The sequence below is a fragment of the Brachyhypopomus gauderio genome, chromosome 5 (assembly GCF_052324685.1).
Source record: "Brachyhypopomus gauderio isolate BG-103 chromosome 5, BGAUD_0.2, whole genome shotgun sequence".
Classification (NCBI taxonomy): domain Eukaryota; kingdom Metazoa; phylum Chordata; class Actinopteri; order Gymnotiformes; family Hypopomidae; genus Brachyhypopomus; species Brachyhypopomus gauderio.
The window spans coordinates 14422405-14444231 of record NC_135215.1 but is presented as its reverse complement, the minus strand read 5'-3'; the positions used below and the strand labels follow the sequence as shown (position 1 = coordinate 14444231).

Sequence of the window (21827 nt, the reverse complement as noted above, 5' to 3'; positions counted from 1 at the left end):
TGTGTGTGTGTGTGTAGTAGAGTATGCTTTATCGCTTGCTCTGTCTCATGCCTGACGAATCCATCAGCAGGGAAATGGTGGGTTAAGAGGTGGCGCCTACAGGAAAGCCAGCAATCCCCACGGCTGCCCACGGAACGCCCACCTGCTTCGCCCGCTCCACCGTCAGGGCAGGAAGCGGACCATGGTCTTCACAGGCCTCCTTCACAAACACTTCCAACAGGCTTTTCCCAGAGGCCAGCGGGGTGTCAGCGCGGAGCGGCCCATTTGACCTGCTTCTCTGCTGCGGTTTGGTGATTACAGACTCCTGTTTCCTCCAGATCCCCTGAGCCAGGATATTCAGACACCTCACCTTCTACTCTGAAGGTGTGAGCTACAAGCTGACTTTTGAGGTGGCGTCTTTGGGTTAGAGGATAGCACCGGAGCCAGTAGGACAGGGCACGCAAGGCAGCCGAGACTCGTGTGTGTGTGTGTGTGCGTGCGTGTGTGTGTGCGTGCGTGCGTGCGTGTGTGTGTGTGTGCGTGCGTGTGTGTGTGTGTGTGTGTGTGTGTGTGTGTGTGTGCGTGCGTGTGTGTGTGCGTGTGCATGTGTGTGTGTGTGTGTGCGTGCGCGCGTACATGCTGTGTCAAGTGAAACGCAGTTGAGAAATCCAAAAGCCAAAAGGCAGTGTTTTGGCATGCACAGTGCTTCAGACACAGATACAGAGCGTCACAGCTCCACAATCTGATTGCAAGAGAGGCAGAAGAGTAAGGGACAGAGGAAGAGAGAGATATATGATGGTGGAGAGAGAGAGAGAGAGTAGGGGAAGGGGGGAATGTAGAAAGAGAAAAGAAGAGGAAGAAAGAAGGGGAGTGAGAGAGAAGGAGCTGTGGAGCACAGAGGCGGGCCAGGACGCGGGTGCAGGACGCTGTGAAAAGCAGCATGTGTGTGTGTGTGTCTCGGCGTCCCGATGATGGCAGGAGGGAGACACTGACGGCTCATCACTGCAGGAGAGCAGGAGAGGCACGCCGGGCCCCAGGGGACCAAACACATGATATTAGACACAGTGGCCTCGGGGCCCTGCACACAGCCCGGTGCCTCATGGTACCCTTAGCCATTCATTAACCTTGTCAGGGTGGAGTCGGAGGCGGGGCAGAGGCGGGGCGGAGGCGGGGCAGAGGCGGGGCAGAGGCTCCAGTGAGCAGAGGGGAGGGAGATGTGTTTAATCTTACATACTGGATGAAGGTACAGTGGAGACAGGGTTCTTCCTCCTCGCACTGTATAACTGCTGAGCGAATGCTTGATTTTGTATGATGGTTCAGTGCACTGTGCATGTGCTTGCTCTAACAAAACAAACACTAGGACATTTATTGTACTCTGATGAAGTAACCAATAACAACGAGCTGCATATCGACATCCCGTGACCCTCATTTGCTATGAATGCTATGAATCTCTGAACCAAAGAGCATGTTTTGATACCGCGCACAATATGTTCTGACAGCATACACACAGCAACATATGGTGACAAACAGCAGACACAATTTTGCAGTGTATACACTGATGTCACAGTTGTCCAGAGCAACCTCTCTCCCAGGTCAAACGTTTTTGTCATTTTGTTTACAAAATGTCAGCTCAGTTTCCTTTTCCTGCGGCGTTAGAACCATTTTCACAAAGCATCTGAGTTGGTTTCAGTGCAGCTGACACGTCATGCGGCGGGAACACACCTCAGTCTCTGCACAGCAGACCCAAGACCGTCGGTGGTGTTTCCATGGTTTCCAGAGTACAGAATCTGCTTTCTCATTGGCTAGCTCAAAATCAACATTTGAACCTTAGGTAAAAATGCCCGAAGAGACCCGTTAACCATGTCCAGGGTTGAGGGGCAAACTTTGACCACTCCATCCCTGGCAGATGTGCCAATCATTAAAGAAGAACACCAATGTCCTTCAAGCCCTGCCTCCAGTCCCAGTGCTGCAAGGTCCTGGAGTAACTTCTGCATCGGTATGACATATCGTCATGGGCTGGGCAGTCACAGAACGACACCCTCCAGATAAACTACTCCATGAACGTGACGGAGAAAGTGCCCAAACAAACTCACTCACTCAGACAGCAGCGAGGTGGCCCTTTATGTTTGAGCCAATTGTTAACATTTCTGACAGGATCGGTATGGAGTCAGATGAAGAGCACAGCCCACAGGGGGAGGTTGAACTCGAGTCTTTCCAAAAGGCGGTGTCCTGTACCTCTGACGCAGCTCTCGGACCTGACAACATAACAGCACCAATGCTACCAACACACTTCTTTCAGAGACAAGCTGTAGAAGAGATACTACTTTGGTCAACATAATGATCAAAAGAGCACAAGATTAATTGCAAATTCGTATTGTTGTAAAAAAGTTTTTTACATTTAATTGGAACTGCTCTTTAAAGAAATAATTAGTTTTATTTTTAAAAATTACATTCAAAGGACTATGATGATAGCTGTAAAAGCATAGCGAATGGGTTATATTGTGGCAATGCGATCTGAACCAGAGAGGCATTCCTGAAAACCCTCTACAAAATCCACAGTAGGCAAGCTGTAACTCATTTATTTCAGAACAGAAAATGAACAAAAAATCTCAAAAAAAACTTTTTACAACTTTTTTTTCCCTCAGACTAAATGAATCCTTTTTCCACTAGAGCAAAGTCCATAAAGAGGAGCTGGGCACAGTTTAGTTTAGCTGAGTTTAGTGAATGAGAGGGACCACGGAGGCCAGTGGGAGGAAGAGGAAAGGAGATCCACCAGGGCCCACGGAGAGGGAGGGTGTGTTTTCACCAGGGCCCACGGAGAGGGAGGGTGTGTTTTCACCAGGGCCCACGGAGAGGGAGGGTGTGTTTTCACCAGGGCCCACGGAGAGGGAGGGTGTGTTTTCACCAGGGCCCACGGAGAGGGAGGGTGTGTTTTCACCAGGGCCCACGGAGAGGGAGGGTGTGTTTTCACCAGGGCCCACGGAGAGGGAGGGTGTGTTTTCACCAGGGCAAACTCCACTACATCCACCACCTGGAGCGCCTGGAGTCTTGAGAAAGGCACTGTTCTAAGAGAGGCTGGAGGAGAAAGAACGCCCCTGAACCGCGTTCCACCAACAACCCCCAGCTGCACTATGGCCCGTGGGTATTGGACCGGCAGTGGCAAAATGAATCCACCTCTGCCACTGGTGAATGTGTGCTGGGAGGTGACTGTCACAGTCTGTGCTCAAGGCCCACAAGGAGGACAAGACCTCTACTGAGAGAGAAGAAAGGCTGGAATGCAAAGCTATGCAAAGCCACTCCAGCAAAGACGGTTTCTTGGGCTTGTAAGGGGAGGTGTGAGCAAGGGAAACAAGCTGTGGTCTGCCCACCAATCACCAGCCTTCTGCCCGCCAATCACCAGCCTTCTGCCCACCAATCACCAGCCTTCTGCCCACCAATCACCAGCCTTCTGCCCACCAATCACCAGCCTTCTGCCCACCAATCACCAGCCTTCTGCCCACCAATCACCAGCCTACAGTGCATAAACATCCACACATCCACAACACCACAGTCTACAGCAGCCACACCCAGCCTGACCCACAAAATGAGCAACTGTGCAATTTCCTCTCTCTCTCTCTCGCTCTCTCTCTTCTTTCTTCCCTTTCCTCACTCTTGCCCCTCCTCCCTCTCTCTCCTCTCCATTCAGCAGCTCAGACACACAGCTGCGTGGTGAACCCCACCCTTCCTGCTGCCTCAGCCAAGGGCTTTGCAGCGCTGGGGCCCAAGCCCACCTCCTCTCACCACCTGCTTTTGCTGAGAAAGCAAGACATGGCCAGAGCTCCCCCTCCCAGAGAGGAGCCCACGTGGACACTGAGTGGAAACTGAGTGGAAACTATGGATATGGTATGGACACTGGAAACTGTGTGAAATATCTGTGGATCACACACACGCTCCCTCACACACACACGCTCTCTCACACACACACGCTCTCTCACACACACACGCTCACACACACGCTCTCTCAGATGCTCACATACACGATCCCTCACACGCTCACACACACGCTCACACACACGCTCTCTCAGACACTCAGATGCGCTCACACACAAGCTCACACATGTTCTCTCAGATGCTCATACACACACAAATACTGTAACACACACGCTCACACACACGTTCACACACTCCCTCACACACACGTTCACACACACGCTCACACACACGTTCACACACTCCCTCACACACACGTTCACACACACTCCCTCACACACTCCCTCACACACACGTTCACACACTCCCTCACACACACGTTCACACACTCCCTCACACACACGTTCACACACTCCCTCACACACACGCTCACACACACGCTCACACACACGCTCACACACACGCTCACACACACGTTCACACACACGTTCACACACACACTCACACACACGTTCACACACACGTTCACACACACACTCACACACACGTTCACACACACGTTCACACACTCCCTCACACACACACTCACACACACACTCACACACACACTCACACACGTTCACACACACGTTCACACACACGTTCACACACACGCTCACACACACGCTCACACACACGTTCACACACTCCCTCACACACACGTTCACACACGTTCACACACACGTTCACACACTCCCTCACACACACACTCACACACACGTTCACACACACGTTCACACACACGTTCACACACACGCTCACACACACGTTCACACACTCCCTCACACACACGTTCACACACGTTCACACACACGTTCACACACACGTTCACACACTCCCTCACACACACACTCACACACACGTTCACACACACGTTCACACACACACTCACACACACACTCACACACACTCACACACACACTCACACACACGTTCACACACACACTCACACACACACTCACACACACGTTCACACACACGTTCACACACACGTTCACACACACGTTCACACACACACTCACACACACGTTCACACACTCCCTCACACACACACTCACACACACGTTCACACACACGTTCACACACACGTTCACACACGTTCACACACACGTTCACACACTCCCTCACACACACGTTCACACACTCCCTCACACACACACTCACACACACGTTCACACACACGTTCACACACACGTTCACACACACGTTCACACACTCCCTCACACACACGTTCACACACTCCCTCACACACACACTCACACACACGTTCACACACACGTTCACACACACGTTCACACACACGTTCACACACACACTCACACACACGTTCACACACACGTTCACACACACGTTCACACACACGTTCACACACACGTTCACACACACGTTCACACACACACTCACACACACGTTCACACACTCACACACACGTTCACACACACGTTCACACACGTTCACACACACGTTCACACACTCCCTCACACACACGTTCACACACTCCCTCACACACACGTTCACACACTCCCTCACACACACACTCACACACACGTTCACACACATGTTCACACACACTCACACACACGTTCACACACACGTTCACACACACGTTCACACACACTCACACACACGTTCACACACACGTTCACACACACGTTCACACACACGTTCACACACACGTTCACACACTCCCTCACACACTCCCTCACACACTCACTCACACACTCGTTCACACACACTCACACACTCCCTCACACACACGTTCACACACACACTCACACACACGTTCACACACACGTTCACACACACGTTCACACACTCCCTCACACACACACTCACACACACGTTCACACACACACTCACACACACACACTCACACACACACTCACACACACGTTCACACACACGTTCACACACACGTTCACACACACGTTCACACACTCCCTCACACACACGTTCACACATCCCTCACACACACGTTCACACACGTTCACACACACGTTCACACACACGTTCACACACTCCCTCACACACTCCCTCACACACACACTCACACACACACTCACACACACGTTCACACACACGTTCACACACACGTTCACACACACACTCACACACACACTCACACACACGTTCACACACACGTTCACACACTCCCTCACACACACACTCACACACACGTTCACACACACGTTCACACACACGTTCACACACGTTCACACACACGTTCACACACTCCCTCACACACACGTTCACACACTCCCTCACACACACGTTCACACACACGTTCACACACACGTTCACACACACACTCACACACACGTTCACACACACGTTCACACACACTCACACACACGTTCACACACACGTTCACACACACGTTCACACACACACTCACACACACGTTCACACACACGTTCACACACTCCCTCACACACACACTCACACACACGTTCACACACACGTTCACACACGTTCACACACACGTTCACACACTCCCTCACACACACGTTCACACACTCCCTCACACACACGTTCACACACTCCCTCACACACACACTCACACACACGTTCACACACACGTTCACACACACGTTCACACACACGTTCACACACACACTCACACACACGTTCACACACACGTTCACACACACTCACACACACGTTCACACACGTTCACACACACGTTCACACACACGTTCACACACACGTTCACACACACGCTCACACACACGTTCACACACACGTTCACACACACGTTCACACACTCCCTCACACACACGTTCACACACTCCCTCACACACTCCCTCACACACTCCCTCACACACTCCCTCACACACTCACTCACACACTCGTTCACACACACTCACACACTCCCTCACACACACGTTCACACACACACTCACACACACGTTCACACACACGTTCACACACACGTTCACACACTCCCTCACACACACACTCACACACACGTTCACACACACACTCACACACACACTCACACACACACTCACACACACGTTCACACACACGTTCACACACACGTTCACACACACGTTCACACACACGTTCACACACTCCCTCACACACACGTTCACACATCCCTCACACACACGTTCACACACGTTCACACACACGTTCACACACACGTTCACACACACGTTCACACACTCCCTCACACACTCCCTCACACACACACTCACACACACTCACACACACGTTCACACACACGTTCACACACACACTCACACACACACTCACACACACGTTCACACACACGTTCACACACTCCCTCACACACACGTTCACACACACGTTCACACACACGTTCACACACACATTCACACACTCCCTCACACACACGTTCACACACACGTTCACACACACGTTCACACACACACTCACACACACGTTCACACACACGTTCACACACACGTTCACACACACACGCTCACACACACGTTCACACACACGTTCACACACACATTCACACACACATTCACACACACGTTCACACACTCCCTCACACACACGTTCACACACACGTTCACACACACGTTCACACACACACTCACACACACGTTCACACACACGTTCACACACACGTTCACACACACGTTCACACACACACGTTCACACACACACGTTCACACACACGTTCACACACACACTCACACACACACTCACACACACGTTCACACACACGTTCACACACACTCACACACACGTTCACACACACGCTCACACACACGTTCACACACACGTTCACACACACGCTCACACACACGCTCACACACACGTTCACACACACGTTCACACACACGTTCACACACACGCTCACACACACACACTCACACACACACACTCACACACACGTTCACACACACGCTCACACACACGTTCACACACACGTTCACACACACGTTCACACACACTCACACACTCCCTCACACACACGTTCACACACACACACACACACGTTCACACACACGTTCACACACACGTTCACACACACTCACACACTCCCTCACACACACGTTCACACACACACACACACACGTTCACACACACTCACACACTCCCTCACAGCCTGCGGCCTCAACTCCTCATCGCGACAGATTCTGACAAGTGAACACACACTCTCCCAACTCTCCTTCTCCTTATTAAGAGAGGAGTCATAACCCTGTAGACATCAATAGAGGACTCATAACCCTGTAGACATCTCATAGAGGAGTCATAACCCCTCTCTAGGCCTGTAGGAGAAATCACTTCAATCTACATACAACACTAATAAAAAAAATTCAAATAGATCTAGTGCAGTATATTACTGCTGTGGGAATGTACTGTTAGGAGCGGAAGAATTAAAAACCATATTTCCATATCAGGCCACAGAAGGCCAACGCTGTACCCAGCATGGATCCAGGATGAGTAATCTCCTTCACTGTGAGTGAGGAGCATGTGCAATCTTCAGTAATGATCCTGCAGTAGATTTATATAGAAGACCCGCTCTGTGTCTCCCCAGCCGGTGGACAGCAGCACAGCTGTGGCGTTTGGGTTGACCTTGACCCTCCGAGGGACTTCACTTGAGGACCTAGCAGGTCTTCTGTACAGGGTGAATGCCAGCAGCGCGTCAGCTGGCCGGCATGCTCTGTCCCTGCCCTAGATGCTGGCTAAGGTCAGCTTTGCTATTGGCCCGTGCGGGTAAGTCAGCGCGGATCCAGAACGCCGACCAGCTGGTGTGTCCACATGTGTGTGGAGCGCCCGAGGTGGTGAACAGTCTCCACAGCTCTGTGCAACTACACAGGCTGGTTCAGGTAATTAACTCATCCACTCACCCTCTGCTCGCTCTGGAACATATTTCACACGCCATAGTGCTTTAGTCTCTACACAGGTCGACCTTTCAATTACGGCCTGGGCTTCACCTCGCCTTGCTCCATACCACCCCGCACACACACACACACACACGCACACACACGCACACACACACACACGCACACGCACACGCACACGCACACGCACACGCACACGCACACACACACACACACACACATCTATGTTAAATGTATGCATTAGAGAGAGAGAGAGAGAGAGAGAGAGAGAGAGATAGAGAGAGAGAGAGAGAGAGAAAAGCACTTCAGTAATCAATCAGTACAGCTTTCTGAGTGGCAGGTGACTGTGCTCACAGTCAGATCTAGAGTGAGGCTGTATCGCTTGTCAGAATTTGAATGCCAAGTCAATACTAAGCCAGCAAAGTATCTCTGAAGTGGAGGAGTAATTCTCCCCGAGACCAGCAGCCTCTTCATGTGGCCAGTAATTCATGTCAGCATATCTGCTGATGTCAGTAGTGCTGTATAAAATGTGGGTAGAAAACAGCGCTTATTGAGGCATTAGCAGGTAAGGAACTGTGTAAGGCACTGGGGAAGTGGATCTGGACCACAGGTCAGGGTCAGTACACAGGTTAGGGTCAGTACATGGGTTAGGGTCAGTACACAGGTTAGGGTCAGTACACAGGTCAGTACACGGGTTAGGGTCAGTACACAGGTTAGTACACAGGTTAGGGTCAGTACACAGGTCAGTACACGGGTTAGGGTCAGTACACCGATGGACTTACTTGGGTTGGGGGGAAACAGGGTGCAACTCTTGCAGTGGATGATCTCCTTGACGACAGGCAAGTCTTGGGAGATGGGTGGAGGTCCGATGCCAAGGCCGGGCAGCATTGGGTTCATGGGCGCGATGCCAGTCACCATGCCCAGACTGGGGTCAAAATCTGGGGCCAGGAGAAAGAACACAGGTAAGGACCCGGCCGGAGAAACATGCATCACTCGGACCAACACGCGGTGGCATTATATTACCCCGCAACAGAAGATCACGCCCACCCTCATCATAAATAATACATCAAAGGCTTTCAGAGTGAATGTGCTTTAAGTGACTGACTTCCTTTGGTTCTTGTTTGCAACAGCACACATGGGATCTTTCGCTATCCTTTGCAGTATATAAAAGGCTTTCAGAGTGATTTGGTTTTTATTGACTGGCTCCTTTTTCGACGGTTGTTTGCGACAGCACACATGGCGTCCTCAAGCACAGTGAGGGAGTCAGGGCCACCAGCACAATGGAAGCCAAAGCTGCAAAAGCACAATGGCTTTCTGTTACAGCTCCTGCGCTGCAGTTGCAGGAGGCTTTTTGATATGGAAATGGTGCCGGCCGGTCCCTGTCCAGTCAGAGCTGCCCCCGTGGGGACAGCGAGGCCCAGAACGGCTCTGCCACGGTTGCCTGCGCTCAGCGGAAATGGCACGATTCTGAATTCAACGAGCGCATCTAACACGCTATGCACATCACCATACTTGCCTTCGTAAAAACCGGATGTATGTAAAATAAGTAAATAAATTTAAAATACGAATGAAAAGAACAAACAAGGAGGCTAAGTTTTGTATTTCCAAGCACAGATTATATTCATTTTAAAATCAAACAGGCAAATGATTAGCTGTGTCTGACTAATCTCTAGATTTATAAAAATCTTTTCCAAGTAATTTGTGTTCTGTCAGTTAGTTCAGGTGAGGATCAGTCCATTTAGCTGAGAAGGGGATTCATCCATTAATTCAGGGTGGATCAGTCCATTAGTTCCGATGCAGATCCACCCCTAAATTCAGGAGGAGATCAATCTACTTGTTGAGATGAGGATCCATCCATTAATTCAGGTGGGTATTAGTCCATTAGTTGAACTAGGAATCCACTTATTAATTCTGATGTGGATAAGTCCCATTCACTGTGGTCACGGCCACTCATTACAAATGTAATGGAAAAAGTTACATATCATCAGGAAACTCTTTCCAATCATGCCAAGGTTTTATTTAAATGGCATGTGCATGCATCCCGCTTGACTGCTCCTCAGAAACAAGCTATCCCATGATCCAACGCTTCCTGAACACGCAGGTGGGCTCAAGTGAGTCTCAAAAGGCCTGCTTTATTACATTACCCACCTTAATCCATCATCTGGAAACTCCTCCAGAGGACATTAAGAAGCCCAGACTCCATGCGAGCTGCGCTCTCACAGGCCCGTCGATGACAAAGCAGGTGCAGATGCGTCCGGAGACACACCGAACCAAACCAGACGCGAGACGGAGCCAAAACGGATGAGAGACGCGCAGGTGGCAGACGTCTTTTCCAACCGGCTCCATTAGCAGGTGGCGGCCTGGAGCTACAGCACGAGGAAACAGAGGCCGGGCCGCAGACAGCTGGTCCGGTCGGCCCGCGCGCCGCCTCTGAGCGGGTGCCGTCAGTGCCACGGCTGCACACGGAGGCGGGTGAGATATCACAGCGGACCTGTCCAGGTGCCTCTCCACAGGAGCTGGGGGCGGAGCCAGCTGTCTGGCTAGGTGCCCCGGGCAGCTCTACAGCCCAAGCTCCATGACACAGCCTGTGGCCTCTAAAGGTGCAGTGCTAATTCACCCACTTCATCACCCAGCTCCGCTCAAAAAGCCAAGAAGACACCCTGGATTGCTCAGAAGGGCAGTTTTTCATCCGAGCACTGGATAACCTCCTTAACCAATCTGAAACACGGTGGAGTACCTGGACTCTGAATAGTAACGTGGGAACATACTGTCACTACTGTTATGGGAAATGGATCTTAGGTTGGAAGGCACTGCTACATGAGGAAGACACCGAGCCCCAAAGATGCTCCAGGGTGCAACCCATCACATCTCCATAACTCACCCCAAAGGGGACGCTACAAGTGAAATAATATGTCCGCAACGCATTTCCCAGGTGGAACAAAAGGATAAAAATGAGTCATGAAAAAAATGACGGAGGAGGCGAGGGGCTGGCAGCTGACGGGTGGCACACGGGGCGATGTGCAGGGACACTGACATGGCCTAGAGGAGACAGGGACACATCACCTTCAGCTCATCACTCATCAGCGCTACCAGGAACCAGGAGGAGATCTGATGGACGGCCTTTCAATCAACAAGCAAATATATCACAGACAAAGCCCAGGATGTGTGTGTGTGTGTGTGTGTCTATGTATGTATGTATGTATGTATGTATGTGTGTGTGTAATATATATAACACATACGCACCACGGATTCTACATAGGGCGCACATGTCAGTGTACACGCTATTCACAGATGATTAAACTGCTTGTAAATGCCACAAAAAGACTCCTACCAGTGAGGCAGCTGTTTTAAATATTTATTCATACTGCCGTGTGATTTGCTGTCGCGAATTGCAATGTATTATTTTCATGAAATATGCATATGCACAATGTGCTTTATTCAAAGGCGCTCGGTGGATTATCTCCACGTGTGCATGTCATCTTCATCTGTGAGTAAAAGGGGCCCTTCCTGCTGGCTATGACATCACAGTCACATACACATTCACCACGTCAGTGTGACAGGTTTGACATCACAGTCACATACACATTCACCACATCAGTGTGACAGGTTTGACATCACAGTCACATACACATTCACCACGTCAGTGCGACAGGTTTGACATCACAGTCACATACACATTCACCACATCAGTGTGACAGGTTTGACATCACAGTCACATACACATTCACCACGTCAGTGTGACAGGTTTGACATCACAGTCACATACACATTCACCACATCAGTGTGACAGGTTTGACATCACAGTCACATACACATTCACCACATCAGTGCGACAGGTTTGACATCACAGTCACATATACATTCACCACGTCAGTGCGACAGGTTTGACATCACAGTCACATACACATTCACCACATCAGTGCGACAGGTTTGACATCACAGTCACATATACATTCACCACGTCAGTTCGACAGGTTTGACATCACAGTCACATATACATTCACCACGTCAGTGCGACAGGTTTGACATTACAGTCACATACACATTCACCACGTCAGTGCGACAGGAGCACCCTTCGGTCTCAGACGTGTCGGAGCATCACCTCTCTGCATCACACTGGTTGCCCTTGTGGTTAACAAGAAAGCTGGGAAACCTAGCACCAGTCAACACCCCCCCACCCCAACCACCACTTCCCTTGGCCCATCACCACACTTAAAGAGCAAAGCAGTGTCTGACAGTTTGTCTCACGGAAGGATGAGAACATCCACCTTTCATGTGGTTGCAGCCAGCAGGTGCCAGGCTCAGCACCCCCACGCCCGATGCCCAGGCGGAGGGCTTAGAGACTGATGAATTATAGAAGCCACCCTCGGATGGAGCGAGCTGTGCTAAGCAGCAGGAGTAATCACAGGCTTGCTCTTGGAGAAAAACGCGGGCTGTTAAAAAATTAGAGGCGAGAATGAGATTTATTCATGACATGCGTAGGACAGATGGTCTCAACCAAAACCATCTTTCAGGATGAATAAAAAAAAAAAGAAGAAAGAAAAAGAAATAAAGAAACAAAAGCCACTCAGGGTTTGATCAAAGGAAGCCTCGGTGTTCTAGTTCAGGAGCAGCGATTCCCTCCCCAACACAGGCAGTGAGACGGAGCTCAGGGCAGCTTGGGGGGGGGGGGGAATCAGCCAGGATGTGCAGGACCTGATGAAGAACCGAGAGCAAAGCGCATCTGTGTTTTGCAGCTAATGAGCAAGACCAGGCGGCTGAAGAAACTCAGTGGGAAGAGGAGGATCTTAAATCCTACAGGCGGCCCTTACAGGAGCTTCTCTACACTGCAATTTTAAGGCTCTATTTATGTGGCAGAGCAGAGTGGAGAGATAGCGGCGGGAAACCAAGAGAAACTCCCCCTATTGCTGTGACGCAAGGGAACACAAAACATGATATATAGACATGAAGAAGAACTGTAGAACCAACAAAAAAAATAAAAATCTTCAAACAAATGTGGGTTTTAAATATTTCATAACTGGATCACTTTGCACAGCTTTAAATATTGATGTACAATATCCATGCCGACACTCTTGCACGGCCTTATGAAATGTGATCGTCCTAAAGCATAGGCTCACCAAAGGCGGTGGAGTTATGAGACAGCCATCTATCAAGAAGCTCGGTCTGAAAGCCCAGCGTGGCGTGTAAGAGCGCGCCGGTCGGCCAGCGGCGGTGTCGTCGGACCGTGCAGTGCTGCATAGACTCCTTCACTCCCCCTGATTTCTGGGCAAACGTCCCCCAGCCCCCAGCAGCTGTGCTAGCGGATGCACAGCTAGATCCCAAGAGGCAGGTTGGCCTGTTTAATGAGGGGTGCAGAGCTCCGCCCCTCCGCCCCTGCCTCACGTTATGTGCCAAGAGGCTCAGTGATGTATCTCGGGCCTGGAGGACGGCAGTTTGACATTGAGATCGGGCCGAGGCACTGCCATGAGGCAGAAAAAGGGGGCGGGGCTGGGAACAGCGGTATTGGCCCTAACGCCAAGAGCAGAGAGCGGAGGGGAGACTCCAGAAACAGGAGAACAACTCCTCATCCAGGAACTTCTGATTTCCCGTACAGTCCATCTGCAGTAAGCCAGGGTTATGATGGAGTTAGATTGATACTGATATGCCCATCAGATGAGGATATGACCAAAACCAAAACAAATAAACAAAAAAAAACATCTCAATGTTCCTCAGAGAACTGTCATCGAGTGGGAAGATCACAATCATACCAGATAATGCAGAAAATCATGAGTATTGTCAGCAAAAGACACATTATTCTCCTAAAGAGCCTGTTGTAAACAGTACTTAACAGGAGCTGACAACAAAGTGCTGTGAAGAATATGACTCATATTCATCTTCATAACTCAAGGCCAGTGTAGTAAAAGGAGTCTGCAGTGTCTATTTCTGAGCGTGTGTGTGCGCATTAACCACCTATAGAGGCACAAAACTCTTTATCTTCTTTTACCTCGCTTAACAGCTTTGATAGGTCCAATCAATCCCCGTCTCAGTCCCTGTGCGTGATTGGACTGTAATCCAAATATAAACAAAAAACAAATTAATGAAATCATCGCGTTGCACAGAGCCATCTACTTTCATTAACGCGCCGTCTGGAGGGCTTAGCCACAAAGCCTCATTTGTTCCACCCAAAGGCTGCTACGCTAACGACGGTATGTACAGCAGTATCGAATATAAAGTCCCAGCAACGTCCAAAACCGTTACTTGTGGTACTAATGGTGTTCAGAATATCGTACAGAGTAAGACCAGGTGGCTGCCTGATGCGGCTGCTACCATTACCCTGAAAACAGTTCTCATGATCATCAGCAAAGGCCATTGATTCCCAGAAGGCTGCGGTAAATTGGCTAATGTCGCCTAGCCAAATAACATGGCGCGATGGGCCGCGTCTGGAACCCAGCGGAGCATTACTGTGTACTGTGTGCTCAGCACGCGGGGGCCGCAAACAGATTCTTAGTCGGTGATGTTGGTGAAAATGAAAGCGTCACAGCTCTCGTTTTCCCCATACAGTGACGATTAGAAGTTTCTCTTTGCCATGCTTTAGGAGAAGGCAGTAGATTCCGCTCGAACGAGGAAATGATGAGGCAAAGCTGACCCCGGCAGGAGGGCTGCTTAAAGCCGTACCCTGTCATGGAGGACACTGATCCCCACTCCAGCCCTTCAGAGTCCTGTGGTGACGTGTAAATCACGACCAGAACAGCCGTTCCGAGTTCGCAGAGCTAAGCTGTAAAAATCCGCCACTGGAAGAGTGTTATGGTTCCTCTGCTATGCTGGCACTGCTATTTCTCCTCCAGAGAGCTGAGACATACAGGCCTTTGACAGACTAATAGGACAGGGTGTTATTTATACAGCTGGATGAGAAGTCGAGAGCCGATCCACTTGGCTTCCGCAATAGAGCCCTTGGAACTGGAGGGGAAACGGAAACTTTATGAAAGGAATAATTAACACTAATAGAGATTTCCAGTTTGACGACTGAGAATTGCGTGAAGGTCCAGTTTGGTTAGGGTCGGGACAGACGTGCTCCTGGGAGTAAGGACCAACCTGGCACTGAGAGCATGCCAGAGACCAATGAGCGCCATGCGCTCCTCTGTGGGATCTCCCAACCATGGGATTACACGACAGGGTACGCGTGCCTTTGTGATCTTTGGAATAAATTGTAAAGTTCCCCATAAATATTAGTCTGGACTGCAAGGTCTTCAAATCTGGCTCGACTCCTAGATCCTTGGGGCCTGGAACAGTAGTGTGTGTTGATACAGTCCACCGTGTGAATAGGAAGCAGTTAATACATAAGCACAGGTGGCTTAGAACTTGAAATAAACCTAAATAGTCCTTTGGAGCCAATTCAAGGGCCCATTCTGAGCTCATTCTGATCCCCTGAGGTGCAGCGGACCAGACTTCATTGGAATGATGCAGCTGCGTAGCTGTCCACACACATTAGTGAACCAAACTTTTCCGAGCTTGCAGGTTTGAGGTTAGCCGATTGGCCAATATAAATTCGCAGTGAAACGATGAGGGCTACATGTAATCGCTCTGAGTGCCAGCGAAGTGGCAAAACTTGCTGATGCAGCAAACCGGTGGTGTGGAACGGAGGTCGTGGAAAGTTGGGGTCTGCCGCAGGCTGGAGAAGGGAAGGCAACAGCTGTTTCCCCCGTGTGATTAATGAGGGGGGCATCAGAGCCAGACAGCGCCGGCCCCTCCCTGGTGCACTCCGATCCGCTGCCGCTCGTCGTGTGACGGCCGGTCAGGTCGACTCAGGCCACCTGAGCCTGGGGAGCGGGGCGGCCCCAACGTCCCGGGGGAGGGCCCCGGCCAGCCGAGAAGCCCACACTGCCACGCCACTGCCTGCGGGATCATGGTCGGAATGTGGCGTGGAACAGATTCCTCCAGACATGAGGCTAATGTGACGCAGTGGGACGCTCGGATCTCCATCTGTACTCCGCAGACAGCCTTGGACGCACGGGGCCGGAGGAGGCAGAGGGGCTGGCCATACGGGATGAGGGACGGGGGCAGTGCTCTGGTTTCATGGAGCCGGTGCACATTAGAGGCCCCCTGTGGTCCTCTCCATAGCTCATGGATCAAGGCTCCCTGGTCTCTGCCACATAAACTGCCCTTCAATATTCCACCCCCTTTCAAAGGCGGCCTATAACCTGCTATAAAGCTCTTCAGCAGTGAACTCGCAAATGGGGGACTGTATGGCTCAGTTAATATTGCCACCAAAATTCAATATGAGTGAAATAAATGTGGCCAGTGTGGGTAGGTGCCATCCTGCACCACTTCAGAGATGCCCTCATACAGGGAAAAGGCAACGTAAATAGATCCGCTGATGAGGCGTCAATTTAAAACGATGATGGAGTGGATTTATACAGTGCACAGAGTGGCAGATCTAACAGGCAGGAGGAAAGACCCATGCCCTGCAGTAATTCTTGGAGACGTCCTGGGGATGAAGAGCACTTAGAGCTAACGTTTCGCTGATGCATGTGCATTCCACGGGTCTGAGGCAGCTGGAGAAGAAACACAAACCAGCATGGCCAGGGCCCACGTGACGTACTCGTCTCCACTCACGCGGTCCACTCCGCGCTTCCAAACCCGGGAAGCAATATCAGCCTCTGGCTTACTGGGCCTTCCAGTCGTGTCTCCACTCTACGTCTCCCGAGCTGATCCCAGACGAAACGCAAAGACGGTGGGATCACGGCGCCCCGGAACCCGCCTACCCGCCTACCCGCCTACCCGCCTACTCGCCGTGGGAAGGAGGATTCCGGAGGAGGCCGGCTGGCTCCAAGTGCAGCAGGTGTCAAGGTTTTAACTCTGCGCTCCAGAGCTGTGACTCACAGCAGAGCACCATGCAGAGAGGCTCAGCTGCCTGTTTCGCTGGCTGCAGAAGACTCTGTTCTGAGGGACACACATGAGCATCACACTGCGCTACCAACAGAGCGGCCAGAAGAGCCCTGAGACTAACTGGCCCCACTGGCTGCAGTGGGAGAGCTTGGACCGAAGTTCTCACTCCAATTATGGACTCAACATGAATTCATGCTAGAATTCCCCCTCCATGGCCTTAATGTTAACCGAAGTGGACTGAAAGGTGAATCAGAAGTGAACAGCAGAAGCAACCTGTTTCTTTAGAGCAGAAAGAAAATAAACAAAAAATGTAATAAACAAACATTACAGAGCATCTGAACAAACAAATCTTAGTTAGATTCCTATAGCTACATATGTGGTACTTTCTGTGTGTTTTTGATTTAGTTTGTAAGTCTGGTCTTTGCACTGGCCTCTCTCACTGAACACTCCTTTATTGCAACACACTACATCCTTCAGCTATCAGTCTTTGTTTAGACGCCGCAACCACAACTGCAAGAATAACACCACCATCTGCTTCATCTGAAGAATGGCGCAAGCAAACCAGATTTCACCTCGGAACAGAAGGAAGAACTGGAGAGGTAGTTGGTGACACGGACCCCCCTGTCTGTGGAGGATTACCTGAGAGGAGAGGCCCCGTCATGCCCACAGGCGCCATGCCCAGGTTGGTCATGGCTGTCGCCCAGGCGTTGGGGTCCGACATGGGCATCCCCAAAGAGCCGGAGTCCATGGCGATGTTACGCAAGCCCTCTGCACAGGGGAAGAGAGAAAAACAGGAGAATTAGGAGCCTTGGAAGTACTCTCCCTCTGTTTCACTGACACCCTGTTTCCTGAAAAACAAAAATATATATAAATGGCACTGTGCAGGATTAAAAGCAAAAAGTTTGAATTCAGAATAGGCTGAATTCTGAATGAGCATGCACGTTCACAAAATATCCAAACAGCTCTCTGGCATCATCAGCTCCTGCCAAGTGTGAAGAAACTACAAACTAACATAATGCAAATCCCTACCGACGAGCCTCAAGTGAAATAATAAACAAAGGATCAGCGTGAACCGCGCGGGGAGCCGAGGAAGGCACCTCCGTCCCAATCTGTTCGGAGGGTTTTCCAGACGGTAGAGGTACTGCACGTGCACGCAGTGTCAAACACTGCGATTGAGTTGCAACAGCAAGGCGTGGCTGCTCTAATTCCGATTCCTCTACATCTCTCAGGGTCAGAGGAAGATGGATGCCTGGATGAAACACTATAATCTGCTCTCAGAAGCAAGGCGTCCATGCAAGGCTGTAAGAAAAGAAGCATTCGACCGTAATACGAAGGTTTTAGGTCAGAAGCATCCCTGTTAACTGATGTCCAATACACATGGGATTTACAGAGAGGAAGACAGGTTTCAAAATGAGAAAACCAATGACAAATCCAAATATTTCTTCCTGGCATTTTACATAGAAAGCTACTTGCCCTCATAAAAGCAGTGTATGGCAAATGAAATAACTAGGCATGCAGCAACACATGTGGATATCCTGCTAGAGTTCACAGGTTATCATTGACTACAGACGAGTTTCCTCTCTGTCTGACGTGCTTCTCTTTAATGAATTCAGAGCCAGTCAGCTGAAGTGCTGGAGCTATTTTTGGGTCACCTGAGGAGTGACATTTTTCAAAGGCCTGAGAACTGTCCTTGATTTATTGTCTAGATGATTGATTCTCCGTCCTTCACCGTCGAGCCGACACAGGAATCAACCTCCGCCGGACAAGAGGAGTGTTCTCTGTGTTTCAGGCTTTTGTCAGAGCTTGAACGAGACACTCTGAACCACGACTGTCCTTCAGGAAACCTGTTAATCATGGGCGTGTCTCGACAGACATTACTCTGCAGTGACTGATGCAACGTTACACTCATTAATGAGAGAGAAGAGACAATCAAACGAGAGAGGATGGAGGATGAAAGTGAGGGGGGGTAGGGGGTCTTGCTGGCACACCGAGGGGAGACATGAACGCAGAGCTGAGATGAAGAAATGAGATTGCTACTCTAAATTCTTATGCTCGTCTCCGTGGTCACAGATGTGGAAGTGATTTATCTGTTAATATTTACACCACAGACGGTCTGCTTACTCAATTCCTCATCCAACAAATGTCAGATTCAGTTCAGCTAAACCTTAAATATAATCCTCGTCGTACTTAATTATCTTTGATAATCATGTCCAAGGGTATAAATTAAACAGCAATGACTGAAAGGTGTTAATAATTTGATGTGCAAATTGCGCAAAAGGAAATGCAAACGGCAATTTGAAAACATTATTTTTATAATATTTTAATTACGGAAGGCCAATATAATGATAATGTACTATTATTATAAAACACAATTATCATCAGACATGTAGATGCCGTAATACTGTGACATAACCATTGCATATGAAACTGCACAGACCTCAACTTTGCTATTCACAGAAATATGTGAAAAAATTGTCTGTTATATAAATATGTACCACTTTTTTACCTAATTGTGGCTTTTTTTTTAAGTATACGTTTTCAGTCAACAGTGACAAAATATTGAGAACATTAAAATTTTTTTTAGTGCAGATTTTACTATATTTACCATATAGTGTGATCTATATTATGATGATCAAAATCTTAGAAAATGTTGATTTATCATTACTGTGCTATACCATAAACCTGTACCTTTCTCTAATAATGCCAGTTAGTGCTCAGGGTGTAATAACTACTTTGCACTGCCAAAGGAGGCATATATATAATAATATCTACACCTGGCCCAGTTAGAGCTGAAAAAGAAGATCCATCGGCAAATTGGTACAGAACCACTTCCTCAGAGAGCATGGACATTACAAGCTTCCAAGGGTTGACATACAGGTCCAATTCAATCCATCCCATGAAATATTAACAATGGTTTTAGAATGAACCAAGTGAGCAATAAGTGAAAGAGACGGACAGCCCATGCTGAAGGGACAAGCAAGAACAGCCATGCTGAAGGGATGAACAGCCCATGTTGAAGGGACAAGCAAGAACAGCCATGCTGAAGGGACAAGCAAGAACAGCCATGCTGAAGGGATGAACAGCCCATGTTGAAGGGACAAGCAAGAAGAGCCCATGCTGAAGGGACAAGCAAGAACAGTCCATGCTGAAGGGATGAACAGCCCATGCTGAAGGGACAAGCAAGAACAGCCATGCTGAAGGGATGAACAGCCCATGTTGAAGGGACAAGCAAGAACAGCCATGCTGAAGGGACAAGCAAGAACAGTCCATGCTGAAGGGATTAACAGCCCATGTTGAAGGGACAAGCAAGAACAGCCCATGCTGAAATGTAAGCAAGAACAAAAGTCCTAAGGAAGTGGGTGACTAAGTGGGGTTTAGCAACGCAAATAACCCAGCTGCTTCTCCAGGGCCTCATTATGGGTTTGCAGGCCCTTTATTGGCGGGAGACAAACAGACACTCCCCAGGCTGCCCAGAGCTGCCTTGCTTTAGGGAACCACCCCGACTGCAGCCATACTTCCTGCCAAGACAGATGAAACAGCTGATCCTGACGACTCCGAGAGATTGAAGTCCTACGGGCTGAATCAAAACTGGGCAAACAGCGGCCAGGGGGCAGGCCCGGGGCAAACAGCCATGTTTGTGCTCTGTCTGACTCAGAATAAATGAAGTAATATCAGGGAAGGTGAACTCCATGGTGACTGGTGTGACCTGAGACTTCTAGAGCCACACTGGCTATAAGCAGGTCACAACTGAAGATGACTCACATTAAGCCAGTGGTAGCTCAGTGTGCTTGGACATTCTGCTCCCCTATAGCACACTGGTGGAACAAAACCAGCTGTGGGGATATCACAGTGCAAAGAAAAACATTTGTTGTATACTTGATACTTATGTGAACAATTATTTGCATTAGTGCTGCAACATTAGTGTTTTGAAAACACAATATCCACAATGTTTTCTTGTGACCACACACAGACTACAAAGCAATACACACGTATTTAGCCCACAAATAAACACACACACACACACACACACACACACACACACACACACACACACACACACACACACACACACACACACACACACACACACACACACACACACACACACACACACACACACACACACACACATTCTCAATAAAGCTGTCCGTTTTTAAAGGTCCAGGTTCAGCCCAAGGAAAGCTGTGGGAAATTTACTTTACACCTGCG

General features: G+C 49.6%; 1 protein-coding gene across 5 annotated transcripts in view; it reads right to left on the bottom strand.

Annotated features, from left to right (window-relative positions):
- Positions 1–21827, bottom strand: part of enox2 (ecto-NOX disulfide-thiol exchanger 2) — a 174634-nt gene that overhangs the window by 33752 nt on the left and 119055 nt on the right. For all 5 annotated transcript variants that reach the window (XM_077005888.1, XM_077005887.1, XM_077005889.1 and 2 more), the window contains 2 exons: positions 18258–18386; positions 9536–9691 (listed from right to left, as the gene is read on the bottom strand). In XM_077005888.1, the coding sequence (XP_076862003.1) occupies positions 9536–9691; positions 18258–18386 (285 nt within the window). The remainder of the gene's footprint in view (positions 1–9535; positions 9692–18257; positions 18387–21827) is intronic.